Source organism: Molothrus aeneus, chromosome 3 (genome assembly GCF_037042795.1).
Source record: "Molothrus aeneus isolate 106 chromosome 3, BPBGC_Maene_1.0, whole genome shotgun sequence".
Lineage (NCBI taxonomy): Eukaryota > Metazoa > Chordata > Aves > Passeriformes > Icteridae > Molothrus > Molothrus aeneus.
The window spans coordinates 99478416-99502329 of record NC_089648.1 but is presented as its reverse complement, the minus strand read 5'-3'; the positions used below and the strand labels follow the sequence as shown (position 1 = coordinate 99502329).

Genomic DNA, 23914 nt, shown 5'->3' with positions numbered 1-23914 from the left:
GAAGCGCCAGGTGCCCTCTCGGTGCCGCTGCCGGGCACACCTGGCCGCTCCGCTCGCCCACCGCGGCGCCTCGCACGCCAGGGGCAGCGCCTCGCGTTTGCACGGCTCCCACGGGCGTCTCTCGGTACAGCAGGGCCGGGGCGAGCGGCGGCGGCGCTCGGACCCACCGGTGAGCCCGCAGCGCCCGGCTATGCCCGCCGGCGCTGGGGTGCCAGCGGCACGGCCGGGCTTGGGAGCGGGCCCGGGCGAGCGCGGAGGCCCCGGCGGCCCGTGACCGGGCGCGTCAGGTGACGCGGGTCACGCCGCCTCCCCGCCCGCCCCGCCGGCAGCTGCGCCGCGCTCCGCCAGCGCCGTGCGGGGGGAAGGAGGGGAGCGGCGGCGGGCGCGGCGCCAGCGCGGGACCTGCGCCCCCCGCGCCCCGAGCCTGCCGCAGGCAGAGGGGCCGCGGAGCCCCGCGAGGAGCGCGGCCGGCATGAGCCAGGTGCCGAGGAAGCTGCCGGAGGAGGAAGAGGGGGACGAGGAGGAGGAAGAGGAGGAGGAGATCGTGGGCTTGGCGGGCTACGCCGACGGGGCCGAGTCCTTCTCGGACGGCGACGCGGAGAGCGGCGGCGATGAGGCGTGTGAGTGCCGCTCGCGGCGGCCGCAGCGGCACCGGGGGCGGCGGGGAGCGGCGGGGCGGCGGCCGCGGGGCTGCGGGGGCGGGGGCTGGGGCTGCTCCCGGAGAGCCGAGGGGCAGCACCGGGCTCGGAGGGGGCTGCGGAGGAGCGGCCGGCAGCGAGCGCGGGTGTGGAGCGAGGCGGGGCGGGGGCCGGGGTGAGGCCGGGACGGTGGCGGGGGACGCAGGGCCGCCGCCAGGAGGTGAGGTTTGGCGGCCCGCGGATGTGGGTCAGGGAGGAGGCGAGGCGCCCCGCGGGGTTTGGGGCACGGGGGGAGCCGGGGCCAGCGGTGCGGGGAAAGACGAGGCGCCCAGAGGGAGGGCAGGCCCAACTGGGGACGGGGCTGGGCGCTGGGAGGCCGGGCGGAGCGAGGATGCTGCGGAGGTGGCCATGGCAAGGGCCGGGACGGGGACAGGGTGCTCGGTGGGTCAGAGGGTGCAGGGAGCTCTGAGGAAGGAGCAGGACAAGGCTGACAGGTAGCAGGAAGCGTTGGGAAAGAGGGAGGAGGCAAAGGGAGTACAGGCAAAGTGTGTGTGTGTGTGTGTGTGTGTGTGTAATTTCTCATTAGTATTCTTCCAGTCTGGCGTGAGAGTTATTAGTTATTAGAGGCCACAGCTTGATGATGTGACCCGAGTGTGCCAAGGGTGGGGGGTTGGGTGTCACGCTATAAAAGGCAGCGGCCACACGCAGCTCTGTGTCCGGAGCTGCTCCGCAGCTGCGAGTGTCAGTCCCACAGTGGCAGGCTCTGCTGAATGTCCATCTGTCTGTCTGTGCTTGTGGGGAGCTGCCTTACTCACTGCATGTCCGCGTCAGTATGGATGGTGATGCTGAGAAGGACGGGCTTACCAGGAAAAGCAGTCTCATTCAGTAGAAAAAGGAAATGCCAGCTCAGAGCCTGTTGCGTTCATTCAGAGCCTGAATTCATTCTTCTGAGACATATTTCACAAAGGAGCTTGGAGAACTCTCAGTATCACAGGATAAAAAAAGAAGTGCTTTTTTATAAGAGCATAATAAAAGGCCACATGCTTTAAGTCTATTTCGATATTAGCGTGCAGAACCCTTCTCCTTAAAGGCCCAGTCCTCCAGGCTGCCACGGGAGATGCTGCATTGACTAATGTAATTTTGGGGAGTGGAGGAAGGTCAGTGCTTTGAGTATAAGCCTTCATGGTTAAAAGCTATAGGAATGCTGGACTGTAAGAGCTGTAACTGAGATAAAATAAAGTCTTACTTAAACCTGCTAAAGAATTGCCTTTATTTTGATGCAAAGATAATAAATTTTAATGTGATTCTTTAGTGCTACACTAACTTAGTATTTTCTGTAGAGAAGTAACCTATATACTGTCTTCAGACAAATTCATTTGGATATTTTTGAATAGGAACTTGTTAGACTGCTAAAAATTGCAATTGCTTCTTTACAGTAATACCAGAATATTGTGCTTAACAGAAAAAAACATTTACATCTGAATAGCAAAAGAAGACAGTACATGCAGGGACTATTTTACACAGGATTAAAACTGTCCAGATTCCCTGGTTTTCTCTTTCATTTTGAATTCTCCAGAGAAAGAGGCAGACAGCATCTGAACTAGAGGGGGTTGGGATTTGGCCCTGTGTTTTGTATAACACTAGGCTGCAGGGCAGGGGGCTTCCCCCTTTTTTTTGTCCTCTCTTCCTGGCTCTGTATGGCAAGTAGTCCAAAATTCAGTGTCACTGCCTCCACTTTTCCACAAAGAAAGAATGAAAAGGGCAGTATAAGAAGAACAGCTTCAGTGCATGGCTGTTGGCAGTGAAGAGAGAATCCAGGCTTAAAAGTAAAAGCATAATTTCTTCTTGTAAGTATGCAGAAGATTTCAAAACTTCACATTGGTCATCCCTCACCCTATACTGGGTTAGTGTCTCCAGCTTCAGGGCTGAAACTATGGCTCTTGTCTTTTGTTTACACTTAGGGTCATATTCAGAGACCTTAAAACACTTAAATTTACATAAAGCCTAGTCATAGTTTTTATAGATGCAATTTAAAAGTGTTCAGAAGCAGGAAAGCCCTCTGCAGAGCGTCCCAAGGAAGTGGCTTTAAGACATACCCTTGCAGTGCTGCACTTGTGGCAGCGTGGAACCTGGTCTTCTGGAAGAGACACTTCTGAGATTTTTAGCCACAAGAATTTCTTTCCACCAGGTGTTTCTGCAATGTCTATGAACCCCCAGTAGCTGAACACCCTTCTTCATTGCATACAAGCTTTTTCTGTTAACTCTTTAGTCTTGGGCCATCTGTTAGCATTGAAGATGTTCAGTGCCTGTGTTTTGTAAGGGCATTGTCTTGACAGCAGTCCAAAGTGCTGCAAATTCCACAGTCACAGCAGTACTGGAAATGCTACAGGAATAATGGGTTTGAAGGTAAGAGTAGGAAGTTTGGAACTGCTACCTCTCCTTTACATAGAAATGGTTAAAACTTAGTATAACTGAATTAGTGGGGAAAAAAAAATCATCATTAGCTGTATTAGTTCAAACCTAGACTAAGAGGCTTGTTACCTTGCAGTTGGTAACATAAGCAAAATAATTCCTTTTGGCTTTATGTTACTTGAGCAGATGAGCTGTGATGTTTCATTTGGATGTTTGAAAGCTGGTGGGATGTACAGAACATGGCATCCCCATCCCATATGCCCACAAAGCATGGGTTGTCACCTGCTTTGACAATTAATTGCAGTTGATCTGTTACTCGGGATGGGCTTCAAAAACTGCTTTAGTTATCTCTGTATATCTAATGGCATGAAGGAGATACTAAAGTATTAATTGTGTACTGGAGAGACAGGTTGGGAGTGCTGCATGCTGTTCTCAAATCCTGGGAGCTGTGCTCTTCTGCATGTTGCAATGCATGCAAAACACTCCATAGGCAAGGACACAGCTGTGGTTAACAGAAGTTCTGTAAGGAATTGAGTGCTTTTCTGGGGGAAAGTGCTTTTAGGTTTGTTGAGTTAAATTTGTGAATACTTCAAAGGAATGGCCTCTAACCAGCATGGCTTCTGTTCTTTATGGCTGCTTAGAAAAGTTGAAATATGAAGGGCTGTTGATATGCATTAGAGACTGGCATTTTACAACATTTACTCTTTGCAAAAGTGAATGAAGCAGGAAATGTGTGGCATCTCACAATAGGGAAAATTACCTTTCCCATTATAGAACAGAGAAGAGTTTAGTGTTTCTCTTGGGCATATTATGATCTCACTCAGTAACCTAGTCTGGGAAGTTGCAGTGATACATCTACTGGCATTTCTGTGGCAAATTAAAAAAGGAGTTGTCATGTACTCCTGCAGAGGAATGTGGGCAGGCAAAGCATCGTCCAATTCCTTTACATATAAGGTAATCTCTTAACTCTCTCTGAGAGGGAAGTGCTGCAGAAGCCTTGCTATCTCGTCAGGTTTGGATGATACTCTTACATTTCCCTGTCTTTGAACTGGCAGGATTTCAAAAGCTAAGTAACAGTCCTACTAGCAGAAGAGCTGGTCTTCATTATTCTCATCGCTAATTCTGTTTGCAGTTGCAACTGTATTTTTTTTTAGTATGGCTTTAATAGAAAGCAATTTCCTGCTATTAAGCATTACAATCAGTAAAAATCTAACAGCCGGGAATAATTTTAATACCACAACGTAAAAACTCCCAAATTATTTAAGATATTTCTTCAGATATATGTGGGTTTTTAGATTGTTTCTCAAAGAAAAGGGAGTTAGGTATGTAGCTTGTCCTCTGGTTGTCTCATCAATGGTCAGAATCTTGGAAACTGCTGTCCATCTTCAACCAAGTCTGAACAAAAGACATCTCAAAGGTTATTAAGTTCCCACAAGTTTGAGGAAAACTGGCATTCAGAAGAGAGGAGAAGTTAAATGAAGTGTCCTCAGAGGGACAAGTGAGCAGTTTTGTGTGTTCACTGTGGCAGCAGCTGGCAGACGGGTGTACACAGTGTAGCCAACTGAAATGTGCTGAGCTCCAGACCAGCCACAGCATGTCATATCTATTATTTGGAGGAGATGTCATAAGACATACAGGAGGAAGTTGGTGTTTTTGTGGTGGGAAGAGGAAGGGGACACAAAGTACAAATCCATGGTAGATGAGACTTTGCTCTGTATGCAACTGAACTTACAAATGGGAGGCTTTTTATTTTTTTGCAACATGCAATAAAGCCTCAACTTGAAGCCTGTTCTTTACATGTTTTTATAAAGTCTTTACAAAGCTTTGAATAAATTATTTTCTCTTCTCATGGCCAAAAAGCAGAGTGAGATGGAGTATACACCATTGACTCTTGCATATTTGGTTTGGTTTATTGACAAGGCTGTACTCCCAAAACATAAAATAGCTTTACATCATCTTAGAGCAGATGTTTATTATTCTTCTGGAGATGTGAAGTATTGTAGGCACATTTCTCCCAGCCACAGGAGTACTACCTCTGTTCAAGTTGATGGGAAGAGTAGAGGAGCATGTTGACCTCAGTTTCTTACTTCGTAAATTTGTTGTGTGTAGATCAGCAGAAGTGGCCATTGCTGTGTTTACTGGATGAGATTCTGACAGAGTTACCTATCTCTGTTCTGTCTGAAAGTGTTTCCCCTGTGCACATGTTCCTGCCTGGCAGTGTTCATGTGTGATAATTGACAAGAACACAGTCAGTGATAGTACCTGCCATGGTACAATTTCAATTGCATTTGAAATGGACAGGATCCCTCTGATAATGAGTTGAAAACTTCTGTCAGTCACTGGTGACACGGACCTGCACTGAGTGGCACAACCTCTCACAAGGCCAGTAGATGGTGCCAGGAGATGTTTTATGCTAACACTGCAATATATTCAGTTTGAGAAGCCCTACTTCTCTGTCACTCAAATTTGGGAGGCACAAACAGACCTGGAAACGGTTCTGTACCCTCCTGGCAAACATACCCTGCTCCTTTGGTTCTGAAGGCTTCAGGCACACAAGAAGATGCAAGATGTGGTCACCACCCCTGGGTGCAAAACGTGCTCCTAGGCAAAGGATTCCTTTAAGCTTTCCCTCTTCTTTTGGCTGATAAGACTATGTAATAAATTGGCAGGTTCAAATTGTTACTGAGATTTCTTGCTTTGGATTTTCATATTTTGGGAGTAAAGCTGACCACATATGCTGGGCATATTCAAGAATGATGCATGTGAATGAATGTAATCCAGATAAGTTTTGCAATTCAAAATTTATCCCAGCAGAAAAAAAGAAAAAGAAATGCAATTATATATTATGTTGTGCTGTGAAGTATGATCTGGATAGTCTGTGGTGCAGTGGACAGGAAAAGGTCTACCAAACCTCACAGGATAGTATGTTTATCTGTTATGTGATCAGTATTTTAAACCTGACCTCTCTGTACTCTGAGTCGTACTCTGTGGGTTTAGCACTGACAACTCATTTTTTTGTGCTGCTTGTGTTTGACACTGCAGAGTCACAGAGGTGTTTCAAAGCTTTTTACATATAAGGGCAGTGCCATTTCACCTCAGCACCAAAGGACATTTCAAAGTTATAGGCCAACTAGATGCAGCAATTTAGACTTCTCTGGGTGTTTTGATTAGAGATAACCTGAAGCTAAAGTGTGTACAGGAATGGATAGCTACACATTCATGTCCTTACAGATATAACAGCATAGTTTACTGTTGGAACTACTTGATGCTGATATAACTGCATCAGCACCAGAAAAAGTAGTGCCAGTTTCAAACTGGGGTAGGTAACACAATGAAACCCCTGTGTTCCCAGGCCTTTGTTTTGCAAATAGGCAGATGATATGCTGTAATCTTATTTATTGGATAACAAACCTTTACAGATTGTAACATGAATTGCTGAGCAGCAAGTGAAATCCTAAGCACCTTAGAAAAGGACTCCTCATGAGCTCAGTACTGTTTACTGCTTACTCAGTAAGCAACATAGAAGCGCTGTGTGCCTGCTGAGTTGAACTCTTCCTGTAGCTCCTTGCATGTGTGATTTCATTTATTAGTTGATTGATTTTAGAGAAAGGCAGCCCTCAGGTAGAAAGATCATGCAGAGGTACTTCACAGAGTCTTACTCTGTTCTTCCAGCATTGTGATGTAGCTATCTGCTGGAAAGGGTATTTGTTATCAGATGATACTCTTTTAAAGGAGAATATATGTGGCATAGTGTTAATTAGAGTAAAATTAGGTATTTAAAGATGTCTATGTGTGATAACAGATTTTTCACATACAAACAGAGCAGTCAAACCTTCTGCAGTTTGTCTTGGAGGTGAGAAGTAGATTTTCTGATAGCATACCCTCAGGGGCAAATAATTAAAGTCAAAATGCCTGTAGCACTGCTCTCTAAGCTTAAACATTGGTAACATTTGCATAAATGAATATAAAAATTTCATGAAAATAAATATCAAATGCATGTTATCTGGCAGTTACTAATTATATTGCCATAGTATATTCCTTTTCTTCTTGTGTGATTTTATTCAGTTTTGGATTTCAATGATCCCTTCAGTACTGAAGTTAAGCCAAGAATCCTACTCATGGGATTGAGAAGAAGTGGAAAGTCTTCCATTCAGAAAGTTGTCTTTCACAAAATGTCACCGAATGAGACTCTCTTCTTGGAGAGCACAAACAAGATCTGCAGAGAGGATGTTTCCAACAGCTCCTTTGTCAACTTTCAGATATGGGATTTTCCTGGGCAAATTGACTTCTTTGACCCTACGTTTGATTATGAGATGATTTTCAGAGGCACTGGAGCACTGATATTTGTTATTGATTCTCAGGTAAAAAAAGGGGCTTTAAGCTATTTTTTTTCTTCCTTCAGCAATAGACAAATGGGTTGGAAAGTACAGGGTTTTTCAAAGCAAATAAATAATCTACATCACAAACACACATTAAAAGAAGTCATTAAAATTTGAAGAACATCTTGGCTATTTTTAATCTCTCTCTGCAGTGTGTTTGGAAGTTAACTAATTTGTTTTAACATCTCAAGGTTCTTGCTCAGATTCATAAGTGCTGACAGCATGAGATTGGTGCACATGCTGGATGTAGGCTCAGGCTTCTACTTAAAAAACACTAAAAAATCAAGCTGCTGTTGAGCTGTAGTACTATTTAAAAATAAGTATCATAAAATCTAATATATATTTTTAAATACTTTCCTAAGTTGTAGCTCTTCTTTTTCCTTTATTAGGATGATTATATGGAAGCATTAGCTCGGCTGCATCTTACTGTGACCAGAGCCTATAAAGTGAATCCAGATATCAACTTTGAAATCTTTATCCATAAAGTGGATGGTTTATCTGATGACCATAAGATTGAAACACAGAGGGATATTCACCAGAGGGCAAATGATGACCTTGCAGATGCTGGATTGGAGAAGATTCACCTCAGGTGAGAAAAGTTGCTGTGCAGTGAATGCTAAAGAGGAGAGCAGCTTATTTGACAAGTTACTATTTTCTGTCCTCTTGAACTAGCAGGCAACATGCTTTTGATATATGAAGGATAATCAGAGATACTTCATTTGACCTGAGCCAAAGTATCCTATTTCTGATTGCTGTCTAGAAGGGAAAGATGGAGAGCTGCTTAATAACAGATGACAAACATGCCACAATACTATCAGGTTTTGCTGCAGTTGCTGTCTTGAAATAAGTTGGCTTGGACACTGACAACAACCAGTAGAGTTCCAGGCCATGGAGTGTATATGCCACCACATCATTTTGCCTCCTTTGAAAGCTCTGTGCCACATGGTCCCCTCCCAGTCACTCATCCTCACTGCTGCAGCCTGCTCAGAGCCCACTTGGGAAGACCTGTGCTGTATCTTTGCCCTGTGTCTTCTGGTAAAATGGGTTACTGTAGCAAATGGTGACAAGTAGAGGACTTTGCAGGCTGGGAACCAGAGGACATCAAGTTGTCATGGCTTTCTGAGCACTTTAAAGCCAAGTACAAATATATTTGGAGAGGCCTGCTCCATGAACATGCCCGCTCTTTAGAGCTCGTAACTACTCGACTGCATCACTGCACTGATAAATGGGTCCTCAGCTTTCAAAAAGTAGATCACAATAGGCATACTCAGTAACACTCCTCTCCTGAAATTTGATAAATATTTTTGTAAGAATACCAGCGTGGGAGTTGCATTAAAAAGTTCTACATTGAGTTCTAGATTTCACTGTTCAGGCTGGGGGGTTTTTAGTATAGAGATTAAGTCCTGTGTTTCAATCATATAATGACTTTTGATCACAGGGGGTAATTGCATTAGTGTAGGCACTTACTGTCTGACAATATTTTATTTCACTCATACTATGAAAGGTACATCATGTTCACAGTATGTGGCTAAAAGGAAAATGTGGTGACATTTTTTTCCAGCTTTTATCTGACAAGCATATATGATCATTCTATATTTGAAGCATTTAGCAAAGTGGTACAGAAACTGATTCCACAGCTCCCAACACTGGAAAACCTGCTTAACATCTTTATTTCAGTAAGTACTTACTATGTCCTTTGTCTGTAGATCTGGCTGTGTCCAACATGCATGTTTAGATACTCTATTCACTGCCTTCTTAGAGATCATGAGCAATGTGAACTCTCAGAGAAATTATCAGAACTTAGTTGAAATGCACCCCCACGCAGCTTGGCCTCACCTCCATGTCTATTAAACAGCATTGATGAGCTGCTGAGATACTCAGAGTATTTCCTGAGTCACATAAAGTGGGTTAGCTGCCATCACTTTTCTGCTTGTAACATCAATCTGAATGTTGCAAAAGTCTGTGCTGCATGTATATGTTGAAGTTGCACTTAAACCTTGTATAAATAAATATTTAAAGGAACATCATCTAGTCTGACCTCATATGGGGAGCTGTCTGTAGTGCTTCCCAGAATTAATTTTATTTTGTATCAGAAAGTTTACCGAGCTTAAGAAAATCTTCTTATGTCATGAAATTTTTAGATATAGATTCCACCACAACTTTCACCTCTTCCATATTTGCTCTGAAGGCCAGTTAAGGAGTTTTGTATATCTAGTGGTTTGTTACCACTGGGGAAGAAGTTGCTTGCTCCACTCTTGCTGTATGTCTGATCCCTTCCTTTCCTTCGTACTGGCTCTGACACTCACTTGTTCCCTCATGAGATTACTATATCATGCACTTATGCACTGCTTAATTTAGTTAAAAGCAGGTGATGGAGGAGTCCAACATGCTCTTGTTCTGACACAAGGTAAGAGATGGAAACATGGGCAGTGAGTGAAGGGGAGCACAGGGAGTAATTTGTGAAAAGGGGAAACCCCCTATTTTAGTGATCATTATATCAGGTCATTGTGGCTCTGAAAACTGCACCCTTTCTCACAATATTCTAATTTTGTGCTTAGCATCTAGCACTAATTTCTGAAGCTTCAATTTCCAAGCAAGATACTTTGATTTTGACATAAGAAATTATTTAATATCATTCAACAGTTTGGAAGATAAAATTAGACTTCATGGTTTCTCAGTGTGGAAATGGAGAGAGATAAAAGTTGAATGTGACAGGGAAAGCTAGGAATAGAGGAAGGTCATTCCAAAATTTATTCTCTTACTATTAAACAGCACATTTATACGGTTTCATAATGAATAGTTCCCTACAAAGATCTGTTTCTTCCAAAACAGCTGGACTGTATACCAGTTATTATCATGAAGCCTCAGAACTCCATGGCGGAAAGGCAATGAAGAAATGATGACAACAATTCTAGAGCAATTAGATAGTTGTTTTGGCACACAGTCTTTCAGAGAAAGCTAGCTGAATAATAGTCTTCCCTGTGCCAGAGTCACTCCAGTCACTCTATGTGAGTCAGATCTCTGTATGGAGTCTCCTCACTGTTTGGAGTTGGTGAAGGGTTTGTGCAGAATCTCCACATGAACTGAGCACAGGCAGCTTCCTGAATGACTGATGCCAATTGCTCATTTGTCTGGAACACCCAGCTCCAATCACACCTACAATATCAGGTACAGATTGTATGGAAGAAAAAGTATTTCAAATAAATGGGATGTCCAGAAAAGTGAAGGAGGTGTGCTATTTCCCCTGTTCAGTATGGGAAAAGTCTCAGACTGTTTCTTTGCTCCAATTTCTAAATGACCTAGGGCCATGTGTAGCTGCATCACTATGTCCTCAGTATGCTTGCTATTTTTACAAGTATCTTCTGTCTGCAGACAGAGAGACTCAGAATGATTATTTGCAACCACAGGAAGATTAAGCATCATTCTCCTTCATACAATTAGGTAGGGGGTGCCTCTTTACCTTGGCAACTTAGTAGCAACAAATTTTGGCATGGATTTTGGTCACGCCTTATCTCAGGAAGCCAATGTGTTGGATATCAGGGCGGGGGTGTATTCGTGTTCTACTTCTCAGTTTCAGCGCATTCACAAGGAAGCGCTTTCATTTATGCCACGGAGAACTTCCAACACAAAAAGCTGATGATTACAAAAATAGATCTGTGATCACTCTTAAGTTCACAGCAGGTTTTTTCCCCAGTTTATAACGCCACAGTGTGTGAGCATGTGTGATCATTTGAGGAACCATCAGTGTGATAATACTGCTTCTGCATTCTTTCATGTAATGGCTTGTAAGTCATTAAATAATTAGCACTAAAAATCCACGTTAATCTTATCTGACTAACACACCAGCTTCATATAGAAGGATGCTTGTTTCTTAATTACTGTGGCCTTATTAACCAATCAAGTTGTGTGACATGGGAAAGTGTATTTTCATTTGAGGTTGTTTGGTCTGTTTTGAGGGATATTAAAAAGTATGTATTAAGAAAAACAATTATTACAGTAAAAATAAAATTATATACAGTTTTGATCATTTAATGATTTAAATTTTGTAATCTGTAAATTCAAATGTAGTGATAAAAATTAATTCACGAAATCTGCTGTGTGATGTAAGGCCTGTTTAAATAATTGTCTAAAATTCATTACTAACTGGATGTGACTGGCAATATCCTCTTAAGTTCTTTTGACAGTCGCTTTTTAGGGCCAAATTCTGGCTTACTTTCATACATTAAAGACAGAAAAATATAGGCCTGCTTACCTATCCTAGGAATTGGAGGAATACTACCACTTTTACTGAACTCATTCTATTTAAGGAATAGAAACTGTCTTCTACATCATCACACCCCATATAGTTGAGAGACATGGTTTGAATTTCAAGTACCTCATGGTTTTTACCTATCCAAAATAAAATCTCATATATTCATTGCAGATTTTTCACAATGGCTCTCTTGGTTCAGATTAACCATGGAATATTCTTACATCAATTCAGAGTGCCTTTAGCACATGTTGCATCTTCTCTGCAGACTGTAGGGTTGTGTCAGAGAGAACTGGTGTTTATTCATGCCCTCCTCTCACTTAATCAATGTCAGCCTTTCATTCAGTAAAGAACCCACAGCTCCAGTAACAGAAACAGTTGATTTCTTATTGTAATTTTCCCTAAGCATTAATGATGTAATGTCTCTTTGGCTATTACTTTTAATCCACCTTTTCTGGTTTTTTATGACTTTTTATTATTGTTTCTACAATTTCTGTTTGGGTTCTTTTGTGGGCTAGGGGTAGCAGGTGGAGGGTGGAGTGTTGAGTAGTTTCCACACAAAAATTCTGGGAAATCCTTTGCCTTTTTGGTTACAGTTGTACTAAAAACCCTGGCAGATGAAATATTGGAAGGCATGTGGGTAAATTTAGTGGTTACTACTCCTGGCAGTCCATCCATTTCAGAGAGGTTTCTCTTACCATACAAGTTCTAAAGAAGCAAATATGTGCAGTTTCTCAGCAGGTCCTACCACAATGGATCAGTTGCAATTGAAAACAAGCATAGTTTGAGTTAAGAGACCAATTTCTGCCCTTAGCCAGCAGGTGTAACTGCTGGCATGGCAGAATGTCTCAAGACATTCATGGCAAACGTTCAGAAAACTTTCTGAACTGTCACTGCAAGTACAGGCAGGCTGCAGCACCTGGAGCTCTCAGATGAAAAAATCACTTCTCATTTTTAAATGTTATTATATTGTCACTGGCATCTTAATCATTTAAAGTGCATCTTACCTGTACAGCTTAAATCGTTGCTATGTCTCTCTTTTTGTAATACAAAACTTCATAATTGACTTCTCATGAATGACACTGCAGGGCTCAAGTTTCAGCTTCTTCTGTCTGAGATGACTTGTATTTTCAAATACAATTTTGGCAATGAGTTATAGCTATGTACTTACATGATATTTCAAAAGAGTCTTGTAATTAATCTTATTTGACAGCATCTGTTGAACTGTGTGAGGTGCTGTCAGAATTACTATTTAAAAAATAAAATTACAGAACTCCTATATGTGGCCAGAACAACCAGCTTAAATATGCATACATTTTTGTTCTTTGTGCTCAAAGAGCATAGACTCATAGAACCCTGAAGGCTGAAAGGCACCTTTAGAGATCAGCTGCTCCTCAGAGTCAGGCCAGTTACAGCAAGTTGGTTATGGCTGGGTCCAGTTCAACTTTGTGCATTTGGAAGGATAGAAACACTACAAATTTTCAGGTCAGCATGTTCCCAATCCTTCACCACTCTTCTGTTAATTCTTTTTTCTTGTATCAAGTCAGAATTCCAGCCTGTGCCTTCAACATTGTAGTTCTGAGAAGAGCTTGGCTCTGGCTCTGGCTTCTCTGAGCCCTTACATTAGGTATTTGTAGATAGCAGTAAGTCTTCTTCAGGTTGAACAAAGGTTCAACCATTTCTCTGAGACTCTCCTTGTACATTCTGTGCTTCAGCCTGTTTACCTAAGGTATCCACAGTGTATACTTTGTTTTTAATATTTTTTTATTACTGACTTACTGAAATAGGCCACTCCGAGATTTTTTCCATTATGAAATACAAGAAATTCACCTCTCTACTCTGTTATTACTAATGGATGTTTGCAGCCTTAGCTCTGTGTGCAGTGATGGAGGAATGATGCCTCTTGAAGGGGAAAATGCCCAAAATACTACTGGCCATTGTTCAGTAGCATATCTAGTGTTGGAAATTTTTCTTCCTATTTCAGGAAATATGGGAAGCAGGAGAGTCACTTTAGTTACTTAACTATGTGTTAAACAGTTGACTTAGAAAAGAAGGAAGGAAAAATGGAAAAGTTCTGTAACTGTACAAAAGAAGCAAAAACTATAAAAAGTCGTTAGGGATTTTCAGTGTGGTTTATGGTGGTTACAGAACTACTGTGGCAGCAGTCCCAAACCCTGTTAAAATGGGAATCCCATTTCTGGAGACAATTCAGTTGGATGGAGAAAATTGCTTGTCTTCCCATATAGATGGATACTGAAGAGTATTTTATAGCTTGTGCTTTAGCAGTTTTGGGAAATTGCCCATTTTTCATGCTGGGACAGGTGTACATGTGTAATCCTTTGACATCAGCCAGCAAGGCTACTGTTTTCACTTAAGAAGTACACTTTTTTTTTTTTTCCAGGAAGCAGAGGCTTATGGCAGTTTACCTTATCTACACAAAGAGTAAGAGCTAGGCATTCCTGGCTAGCTTCTCAGAGCTGTGAATACGATACATCTCCAGTATGGAGAATGTCTTAATCAGCTTGGCAGGATCACAGGAACACAGCTGTCATCATTTTAGCAAGCCTTAGCATTTTAAACATGGCTTTAACTACCAGTGCTACATGAAACCTGAAGGCACCATCACAACACTGGTCTCTCTCCTGTGATCCTAAAAGATGTTCTACAGAACCAGACACTAGAACAACTACAGACTGCAATGGAAAAATTTCTTAATTTCCTTGGAAATCAGTTCCTGAGCAATACTGTCTTCTTTGTCCATCAGTGTTTTCTTTCTCTTGTTTCTATCTTCTCATATGCTCACTTAGAATAACTTTAGATTGCCGCTTTCTTTTAGGTCTGTTGCTACAATTAAAACACCAAAATCTTGAACTTGGAATGTTTTTCTGCTCCCCCCTTGCCCTCCCTTATTTTCCACTGAAAAGAAATCTCTCCAGGTGGAGCAGTTAGGGAGTGTTACTTGGCATTATGTCTGCGCAGAGGCAGAAAATGTTCGAAGGTTTGTGAGCATTATGGTTTGCTACAAATACAACAGTGCTGTATGTACAGTTCTTTCAAAATGAGCTTGATTGCAATTTATTTTCTTTAGCCTAGACTTTTTGTACAACAGGCAAATAAAGAAACAGAAAAGCTTGGGGTTAATTTGAAAACATGGATTCCACTTTGTTTTTCTTTTTTTCTTCTCTTGAATAGAATTCTGGGATTGAAAAAGCATTTTTATTTGATGTAGTCAGTAAGATCTATATTGCAACAGACAGCACTCCAGTGGATATGCAAACTTACGAGCTCTGCTGTGATATGATAGATGTTGTGATTGACATTTCTTGTATATATGGGTAAGTAAATTGTGAATGTTTTCCATAAAGCTGTGTACTGAGAATCTGAATAGCCTCAAAATTCCAGTGATGTGGGTATAAACCGTAGTGAGAATGGGTATTTTGCCAGGACAGGGGAGGAGAAAACGGCTGGCTTCTGAGGTTCCCAGCAACAAGCATTGTTCCCTGTTTAGTGCCTTTTGTGAGCATCTTCCTCTTTCTATGCTAATAATTTTATTTGGAGGAAGAAGTCAGAAGAAACCAACCTAAAATAAAAGGAAACTTCATCTTTTTTTTCCCTAGGGATGAAATCAACAGAGGGATGCCTCCTGTTTTAAAAAGAAGTAGAGCCATATTGAGTTTTATTTAATAGCCAGTGGCCTCTAATAGCCTCAGAGAGTTGTTTCACTCTCATTTCAGTTCTCTGTTTGTCCTCTATTCCCTATATGACCTTTCTGGGTTTTTTTCAATTTCCTCTTTTTGTATACTAGCAAGTGGAAATCTCCTGGGCTGGCATGTACATCTCCTTGCAAGTTATGTGTTCAGTGGCTGGGCCCTTGGCCAAATGTAATGCCAGCCATTCCTGGGAAAGGCAGGGGCACATTAAGAATTAGTGCACTAAGATGCTTACACTTGGAGACCAATGCACAACATGCTTAGAGAGTGGTAGGTTGGGCTAGCTTTGCATTTGTACCACTGACAGACTTTTTGCTCTCTGGGATGAGGTACAAGGGAGGGTCCTGGTGCACATGTGCAATAAGCACTGAACAATAAACTTGAATACTTAACCTAAAATCTCTAAAGTTTGTATATTCTACCGTGTGTTTCAGATTTTGGAGTCATCACTTCAGTAGCTGTGTAAGAAATTGTTTTAAAGAGGTACAAAATAAAGGATGCTGATTTTTGTAAAGGGAAGGATTCTGCTGTGTAGTTCAAAAGAGTGTGCATTTAATAATTACGTGTACAACACCACTTATGGGGCTCTTTATTTACAAAATATCATTCTGCCACTGTACTTGTGTAGCCATTTAGCCTTTATCACCAGAGATCTGCTTGCCATTTTTTAGCTACAGACTAAAGATGATATTACAATTAATTTTTTGTCCTCTGTTCCTGGAGCATCTGTGGAACTTGCCACTTTAATATATTGTTGAGACTAATTGTTCTGGGAGGTTGGTGATAACTATCCATTTAACAATATCTGTGTGTGCGTTCAGGAATGAGGATGAAATTACAATGTTACAATGTTACAATGTACAAAACCATACTACAGTTATCATCATGACACAGCATCTGTGAATGAGAAATCTCTTTTCATCATATGATGTTGCAAAAGCAAACATCTCATGAGGAAAGTCTCATGATGTCTTAAACTATCAGTCAGCTGCTACCACTCAAGCAAGGTTACTGGGTCTGGAGTTATCCGTATAGACCTACTGTTTCACGTTTTATAAGTCATAATATAAAGCACTGATTAAAAAAAAAAAAAAAAAGCAGCCTTGTGGGAAATGGGTGGTAACTTACTGAGGAAAAAATCAGGTTCCAGTTCAGGCACTTGGCAATCAAACCACCTGATTTCTAGCCCCAGATCTAAGGTTTGGTGTGTGATGTGATAAACAATTTAATCTCTTTGTCTTCTTAGTTTAATAGTGTGTAGTTTGAAGAAGAGTCTCCCTGAAAGATGAATATGAAGATTTCATAAAGTTTGAGATTCTTTGGTGAGAAAAATAATGTAACAGTACTTTTGTTAACTAATCTGTTGTCTTGTCTTTTCTTGTTTGTTTGTTTGAATACTGCTCTTTAGGCTTAAAGATGATGGCACTGGAACCCCTTATGACAAAGAATCAATGGCAATCATAAAACTGAATAATACAACTGTCCTTTATTTAAAAGAAGTGACAAAATTCCTCGCTCTTGTATGTTTTGTCAGAGAAGAAAGCTTTGAGAGAAAAGGTATTTTCCCCTTTTCTAGTATTGCATTAATTTTCCCTTATATTAGTGAGTTAATGAATAACTGAGGTTGTCATTAGCTGATAACAGTTTCTAACTGTATCATAAATATTGAGGTAAGTACAGCTTGATAAACCTTACATATTATTTTTAAAGGGATGAAAGAACTTGTGCAGGCATTATGGGATGAAATCATAAACATATTTGACAAATTTCTGATATGAAAGTATTTGAAAGTTTACATCCAATGCAGTAAAGCTTCCACCTGCAACTGTAGACTGTGTTAGTTTATATTGACTGACACTGATTTGTACCTGTTGACACCAGCATACACATTTGGAACAGCTTGCCTGCCATAACCAAGGGAAAAATTTTGAAACATGTCTGCTGGGCTGTTTGAGAGCCTAGTGAGCTTTTGATAGAACTTAAATTGGTCAAACGTCTCTTCCATACCCCTACCACCTTTATTGCCTGTGAATGTTGGATGCAGTTGCTTTCTGTAGAAAGCATAAGAAGTGTTATTTCTGCATACTTACTAACAGCACTGTTTCAGAAGACACCATGTTGAATAAACATCCCTTAGGGTTTGTCCATAACTGTGTGAGGTTGTTGTGTCTGCATAGTTGGGACACTTGGTAGCCTTCACTCTTCTGCAGTACGGTGCTGGTATTATAATGGAGATGAGCTTTTTGTGCCTCATGAATTCCAAGTAATATTTTGTCTGAACTACAGGAAGACAGAAAACAGTTTCTGGGAAAAAAACCAAAGTATAACATGGTGGATTTAAACCACTTAAAAATATGCATCTCCTCTTAAGGAAACTAAAGTAGAAAATGCTGCAGTATTTAAGAAAGCTTATGACATTAATATTGAATGAGGTCATGAGCTCAGTACCAAAATTATATTGTGATATTACAGAATTGTAGCACTCAGTAAATCGTCCAATTGACTACCAATATGGCTTTACAGCTTTTCTGTGGGATTACATTCAGCCCACTGACATGGTAATGTTATCTGCCTATTATGTAAGTATCTAATCTAACAGCATGTCTACTGTGTTACTTTTTAATTACAGTGTAAGATGAAATACAGCTGGCTGAGATTTGGTAATAGTTCTATCAAGTATCCATTTCAAAGTTTATGTATTGTCAAAAATTGAAAATTTCTTAATTAATAGATGGTACTTATTTTTATCGCAGTTATTCTGTAAAGCAGATTTCCAAAGTGACACCATATTTTTGAAAGATTTCAGTTTTTCTTCTGGTATACTGGGCACTTCTTCAAAGCCCTTTATTAAATTAAGGATCTGTTATCTGCCAATGAACTTCTATTTGATTTCTCTTAAAACATACCAGTATATATAGTAGCACACATTGTATCAAGCTGTAATGCTTACTGAATTATTTGTATTTCTCAAATGTGCTTTTGCTTAGCACAGAAAAAATTCCTGGACAGTTCACTGAATATGATCCCCAGACAGAGACTATGGTATTTCACTAAACAGAATGTAAGCAATGTTTTCATTACCTTATTTATATGAATGTCTTTATTAATATGTAAAACATTTCTGTCTCTAGGATTAATAGACTACAATTTCCATTGTTTTCGAAAAGCCATACAAGAAGTATTTGAAGTAAGAATGAAAGTAGTAAGATCTCGAAAACATCAAAGCCACCTGCAAAAAAATAAAAGACCCACTCCCAATGGGACACCAAGAATGCCACTGTAACTGAGGTTTTCTGGCAATGTGGCAAGCAAAGTTTTCATGAAGTTGATGTGACTTCTGCATCTCATTGCACTGAGGGAAGAGGAAAACAAATGGGACTGATGTATTATATGAATTTTCCCTGAACGTTCAGAAAGCACTGTTTAAATATTTTTATCCAATCAGTTTTTTTCATATAGTGAGCACTTTGAGCAAAATGTTGTATATATAAACATTGAGGTGAGCACTTGTAAGAATTTTCTTAATATATGCTGTAAACCTTTTTCATGCCATATTAAGAAAAAACAGCTGTGACAGAAATACTGGGTACATAATTTGCACTTTTTCATGTTTTCCTTGTGGACTTGGACTTTGATAAACTTAGTTTTTATGGTGATTTTGATGCATGGTGTCAGGTAAAATGTATGCTGTAGTTTATTTACCTGCTACAATCAAATTGGTTAGTAAACAATTAAGAAAACTTGGTACAATGCCTTTTAAAATTTGTGACAGCTAATACCTAACATTCATACAGATCTAATTTCATATATTTTTCAATTTGTAAACTGAAGAATAATATTGAAGTATTACAGCAATAAGCACCTTACCAGGAATCGTAACTGGTAGGTAAATATTAGCTTTTATAAAACAGGCTTTTGGCCAAATTTCATCCGGAGTTCTTCTTAACACTGGTCATGCCCTCTCTTGGGTCTGGTTTTATTATTTACCTCAGCATATACCACTAAAATACCTTTCTATAAAAATGATTTTGTAAAATGGCTCTATGTTGCACTGGTATTTTTATAAGGCTTCAGAGGAGTATGTTGTATCTGTACAGCTGGATTTACATTGCTAAGTTTGTGTTGAGAGCCTGCGCGTGTACAGTTGGTGCAATGAAGAATCTGTATGTATTTCCACCCTGGCATTCTGATGTACTGATAAGTCATAAAGGTGTGAGCACTGGGTTCTGATTCCCTCTATCAGGGGTACATCTGTGATTGAAATCAAGACGAGACCATTAAAATGAGGACTGGACAATCTACCTGCTGTAATAATCAGCGTACATCACTACTTTTTATTTTAATATTGAACATGGGCAGATTTACCACAGGATCAGCCAGGACAGCAGAGGACTCTCAAACCTAAAAAGAAGTAACACTTTCCATGTTCTGTATTGAGTGGTTTTGTTTAATTAGTGATACAAAATTATAATTTCTTGATGGAAGGGGAACTCTTAATTTTTACCAATTGCATGCGCAGTCTAATGGTTTTGTTGGCAGCTTTTGGGAGTGAGAAGAACTTGACCAGAATGGGAAGCAGCTTATTGTACACCAGAAACAGGTAAGGGGAAATGTACCTTATTCACAGCTAATCTGCCCCTAGCCAAAATAGCTCTGGAGGCAGGCAGGAACATGGAACCAATGGCTTCGTCAAGAGTTGTGTGATAAGTAATGCAGTTCTAGGGGCTCAGAAAGATAAGAAATACTGATAATAGTGAAAATCACTGATCCTGGTGCTGGTGACAAAAACAGTGACAGTAGCTGTAGTCAAATCAGTGTGTTTAAAAAACAGAGTTCAAATTCCTTTTAGTACTGTCACCACCCATCATCTTAGTTGAGGGCAATTCTTCTGACTAGCCCCTCAGTTAAAGTAATGCAAAGCTGTTTTCAGAGTTCACCAAAGCAGTGATGGGTAAGAGACACTTTTTGACAGCTTTCCAGTCCACAGGACTTTCATTGAAGGGCTGCTGTAATTTCTGGCCATGTGTTTGTCTTTCATTTTGTTGAGATTCCCCCACTGGGTCACAATCTCTGTCCTCCCTTTGCCCCACCAGGTGTAGGTGGCTATGTGGGACTAAGAAACCTACCAGGCTGGGCCAGATTTTGTTGTTGTTGTTGTTGTTGTTTTTATGTGTAAATTATCTCTTCATAGTGGCTATGGTATGAGTCATAACTAAACGTACCTTCCATAATTTGGCCTGAGTTCTATGTAGCCATGCATGCCCTTGTATTAGAGACTATCAACTTGTTTAAGACAGTGAAGTTGCCTCTTGTAGTCCCATCTAGAATTTGAAACAGACTAGCATAATTTAGTGAAGGTGATTTTAGCCAACATAAATTTTCCAATTCAATATTATCAGAGTAAATGTAATTTTCATCAGGTTACTTATGTTTCAAGTATAAAATTTAAAGAATGTTAAAAATTCATTAGTTTTAGTGTTTAACTTTTGTATTTTCAGGTTAGGTGATAACTCATTTCACTTTTGAGTAATAATTTTCTAATGTTTTAGCTGAAGTGATTGGACACTGAGTGAGGCATGCAAGGTTCTTTTTACAAATACATTCTAAAATTTGCTTTTCTTTAAAAAAATCTTCTAAATTTTATTGAGATTCTAGTTTATATTTAAAGAAATTTAATACCCCATGTGCTACAAGAGCCACTTAAGGCAGTGTTGATACACCTTTTCTAAAATTAGAAATTGTGGAAGAAGTAATTACTTTCCAAATAGTCCAGTATTTTTAAAGTACCTGATCCATGAGTCTCCATTTCTTATTTAACATTGAAGTTGACTAGAAATGGTAGGGACCATTAATGAACAAGCCATGTCTTTTTAATATGCTGGTTTACAATAAACCCAAACCAATTTAGTATCCTGTAGACATTTTAAAGTCAGGAGCTAGATAACTATAAAATATTGTTTCCAAGAACTTGTTATAGTTGAGGAAATCCCTGTAAGTAATTCAACAGGCAGCAGCTCAGGCAGCAGAGTGTGTGAGGGGTTCTCTGAAGGGTTCAAATGCGCCTCTGAGCATGCACTGGAATGGCTATTTAAAATGTTACAGTGCTGCAATATGTTTCTAAAATCTGGTGATTACCAACATGCTGTGCATTAGCATGGAAGTGTAATTGACAGGAGCAAACTACTCTGATAAAGCATAATTCACATGGATCATTTGAGCTCTCATGTTTCATGATAGAACAAGGTTGTTTTTACACTAAAACAAAAATTCTGTGGTTTCTTGCATGTGAAATTGCACTCCTGATGATTTGATACTAAGGGAGCTCATTCTGTGAAAGTACTGCAGCAATTTTTAAAAGAAATGTTGACCTATGAACTCCCTCCATCTTTATATGCATCATCAGAGTAAGTGGAGGAATGAAAGAAAATAACCCATAATTGTATACAGTACCAACTGTTTGCTTTAATAACATATTTATTGTGCTGTCATTTGCAACAGTCATTGTAGAATATTTTTTTCTCAAATTGAACACTGGGGTTTTCCTATTTTTGTACCGATGATGTACATGACATCATGTCATGATTTTTGTGCTGCAGCTTTATCCTGTTAGATGGACAGATACATTAACACCAAATTTCTTACTCAGATTCTAAATGTTTATATATAGCTGCGTGTGAATTTACTCAATTACAGATAAACACATCAAATTCTCCCATTTCAGCTGTGTGGAAAATCAGAAATAAGCTTGATTGGGAAGTTCTTTTGGGCTCCTCTTATATGGTGGCATATGGTTGACATCCCACTTGATTTCTCACTGTATTAATATTTGCATATTAGCTCATGCACATATCTTCAAATAGCTACATTTAAAAATGACACTAGCAGATTGCTGCTTTTAATTTGTTTTCTCCCTGGTATCTGTGTTACGTTTCTCAGTTTGCTGTCTCTGAATTTCATATTTTGCTGTAACCAGGTCTGATACTCAGTTTCATTGGTTCCTGCCAGCCTATTCCCTTTGGCTTGTAGGCATTATGAGGCACAAGCTAGGTCTTGAGCTAAAACCTACTGAAAAAATACTGAGTACAAAAAAATCTAAATTGTAGAAATCCATTACATGCTATAACATCCCTAAAAAGACTCAACGTATTTATGTGATCCTGGTTTGTATGCATGCTATAAAATATGTATTGATATTGAAGTTACAGTTTATGTTCACAGTCAGATTTTAAACATTTCTTAATCATGTCCAGAACATATTTTAAAATTTAAAAAATATATAAATATAACCAGGACAAAACCCCCTAGTGCAGCAGTTTATCACAATGTCTCTTGGACTAAACGAACATATTTTTGATAAGGTAAAAGATTTTCATGAGACTAGTCAGAGAAGATACTCTACTGAATATTCCCCTGAATACCTGGACCTGCTACAAGTAAGAGGGATTATTTATTTCAGGATTGCTGAATAGCAGAAGTAAAAGAGAAAAAAACCCATTGATGTCCTTTCTTTAAAAAGAACCAAACCAAAAATAAGAACAAGCCAACAACTAACATGCACTAGCCTAAATTGAGAAACTGGGATTAGACACATGGATGAGTGCAAACATGAGAGGCAAGAAAAAAAGTACAGAGTGGCCAAAGGTACAGCATATAGGCCAGAAAAGTATTCAAGCTGCCTTACACAAAATGTTCAGGTTGGATATTTGGAGGAATTTCTTCACAAAAAGGGTGATTAAACATTGAAATTGGCTGCCCAGGGAGGTAATGGAGTGATTAAACATTGGAATCGGCATCCCTGGAGGTATTTAAGGAAAGACTGGACATAGCACTTAGTGCCATGGTCTAATTGACCTGATGGTGTTTAGTCAAAAGTTGGACTTGATGATCCCAGAGGTCTTTTCCAACTGAATTGATTCTGTGGTTCCATGAAAATATAGACCAAGGAAAGATAATGGGCTTATCACAACAGTGTCAGCCCCAGGGAGGTAGTGTGGATGAGGTCAGTTACACCACATGGTCCTCAAAGGTCCAAGTAAAAGAACAGGACAGTATCAAAGCTGCCTTTCCTATTTCAGCAGGATTGACCCCTTGTGTTTTTATCTCCATTCAGTGCAAACTAAAAGCCATTCTGAACTGTGCTAAACTGTAGTGTCAGTACAAATATAACTATAAACCATATGAATGCATTCACACTGGAAATCAAAAATAATTCTAAAGCAGGAGAGCAGCACAGGGAGAGCAAAGAGCCTGACTACATCCAAGAGAAACTTCTCCTTGTCAGGGAAAATGTGTGTAAGTCATGATGTTTCAATTCCTTGAGCATGCTAGCATCAGGGAATGCTATAGTCTTGACTCACTTTCCCATCAGCACTGCAAGTTTCTGACCCAGATGAACCTGTGTTTGCATTTAGGTGTTTCAGGTAGGTGCCCCCTCACCCAGTTCAATCCATGCATCACTGCTAATTCTTGGTCCTCAAAAAACTGGCCTGCCTCCTTACTCCTTCCCACACAAACCAAGTCTCAAAC

General features: G+C 40.1%; 1 protein-coding gene across 1 annotated transcript; it reads left to right on the top strand.

The window, feature by feature from the left end:
* The first annotated feature begins 387 nt into the window (after positions 1-387).
* RRAGD (Ras related GTP binding D) lies at positions 388-19872 on the top strand. Its single transcript, XM_066547480.1, has 7 exons — positions 388-620; positions 7116-7411; positions 7819-8018; positions 8991-9105; positions 14871-15013; positions 16797-16945; positions 18520-19872. The coding sequence occupies exons 1-7, from the start codon at positions 473-475 to the stop codon at positions 18669-18671; spliced, it is 1203 nt and encodes a 400-aa protein (XP_066403577.1). The 5' UTR covers positions 388-472; the 3' UTR covers positions 18672-19872.
* Positions 19873-23914: the final 4042 nt, after the last annotated feature.

Bases quoted from the DNA above. Each gene is read 5' to 3' on its own strand.
- RRAGD (XM_066547480.1), top strand. From the start codon at position 473: ATGAGCCAGGTGCCGAGGAAGCTGCCGGAGGAGGAAGAGGGGGACGAG. The intron at 621-7,115 runs GTGAGTGCCGCT...GATTTTATTCAG, and splicing joins GAGCGGCGGCGATGAGGCGT to TTTTGGATTTCAATGATCCC. The intron at 16,946-18,519 runs GTATTTTCCCCT...TTCTGTCTCTAG, and splicing joins AGAAAGCTTTGAGAGAAAAG to GATTAATAGACTACAATTTC.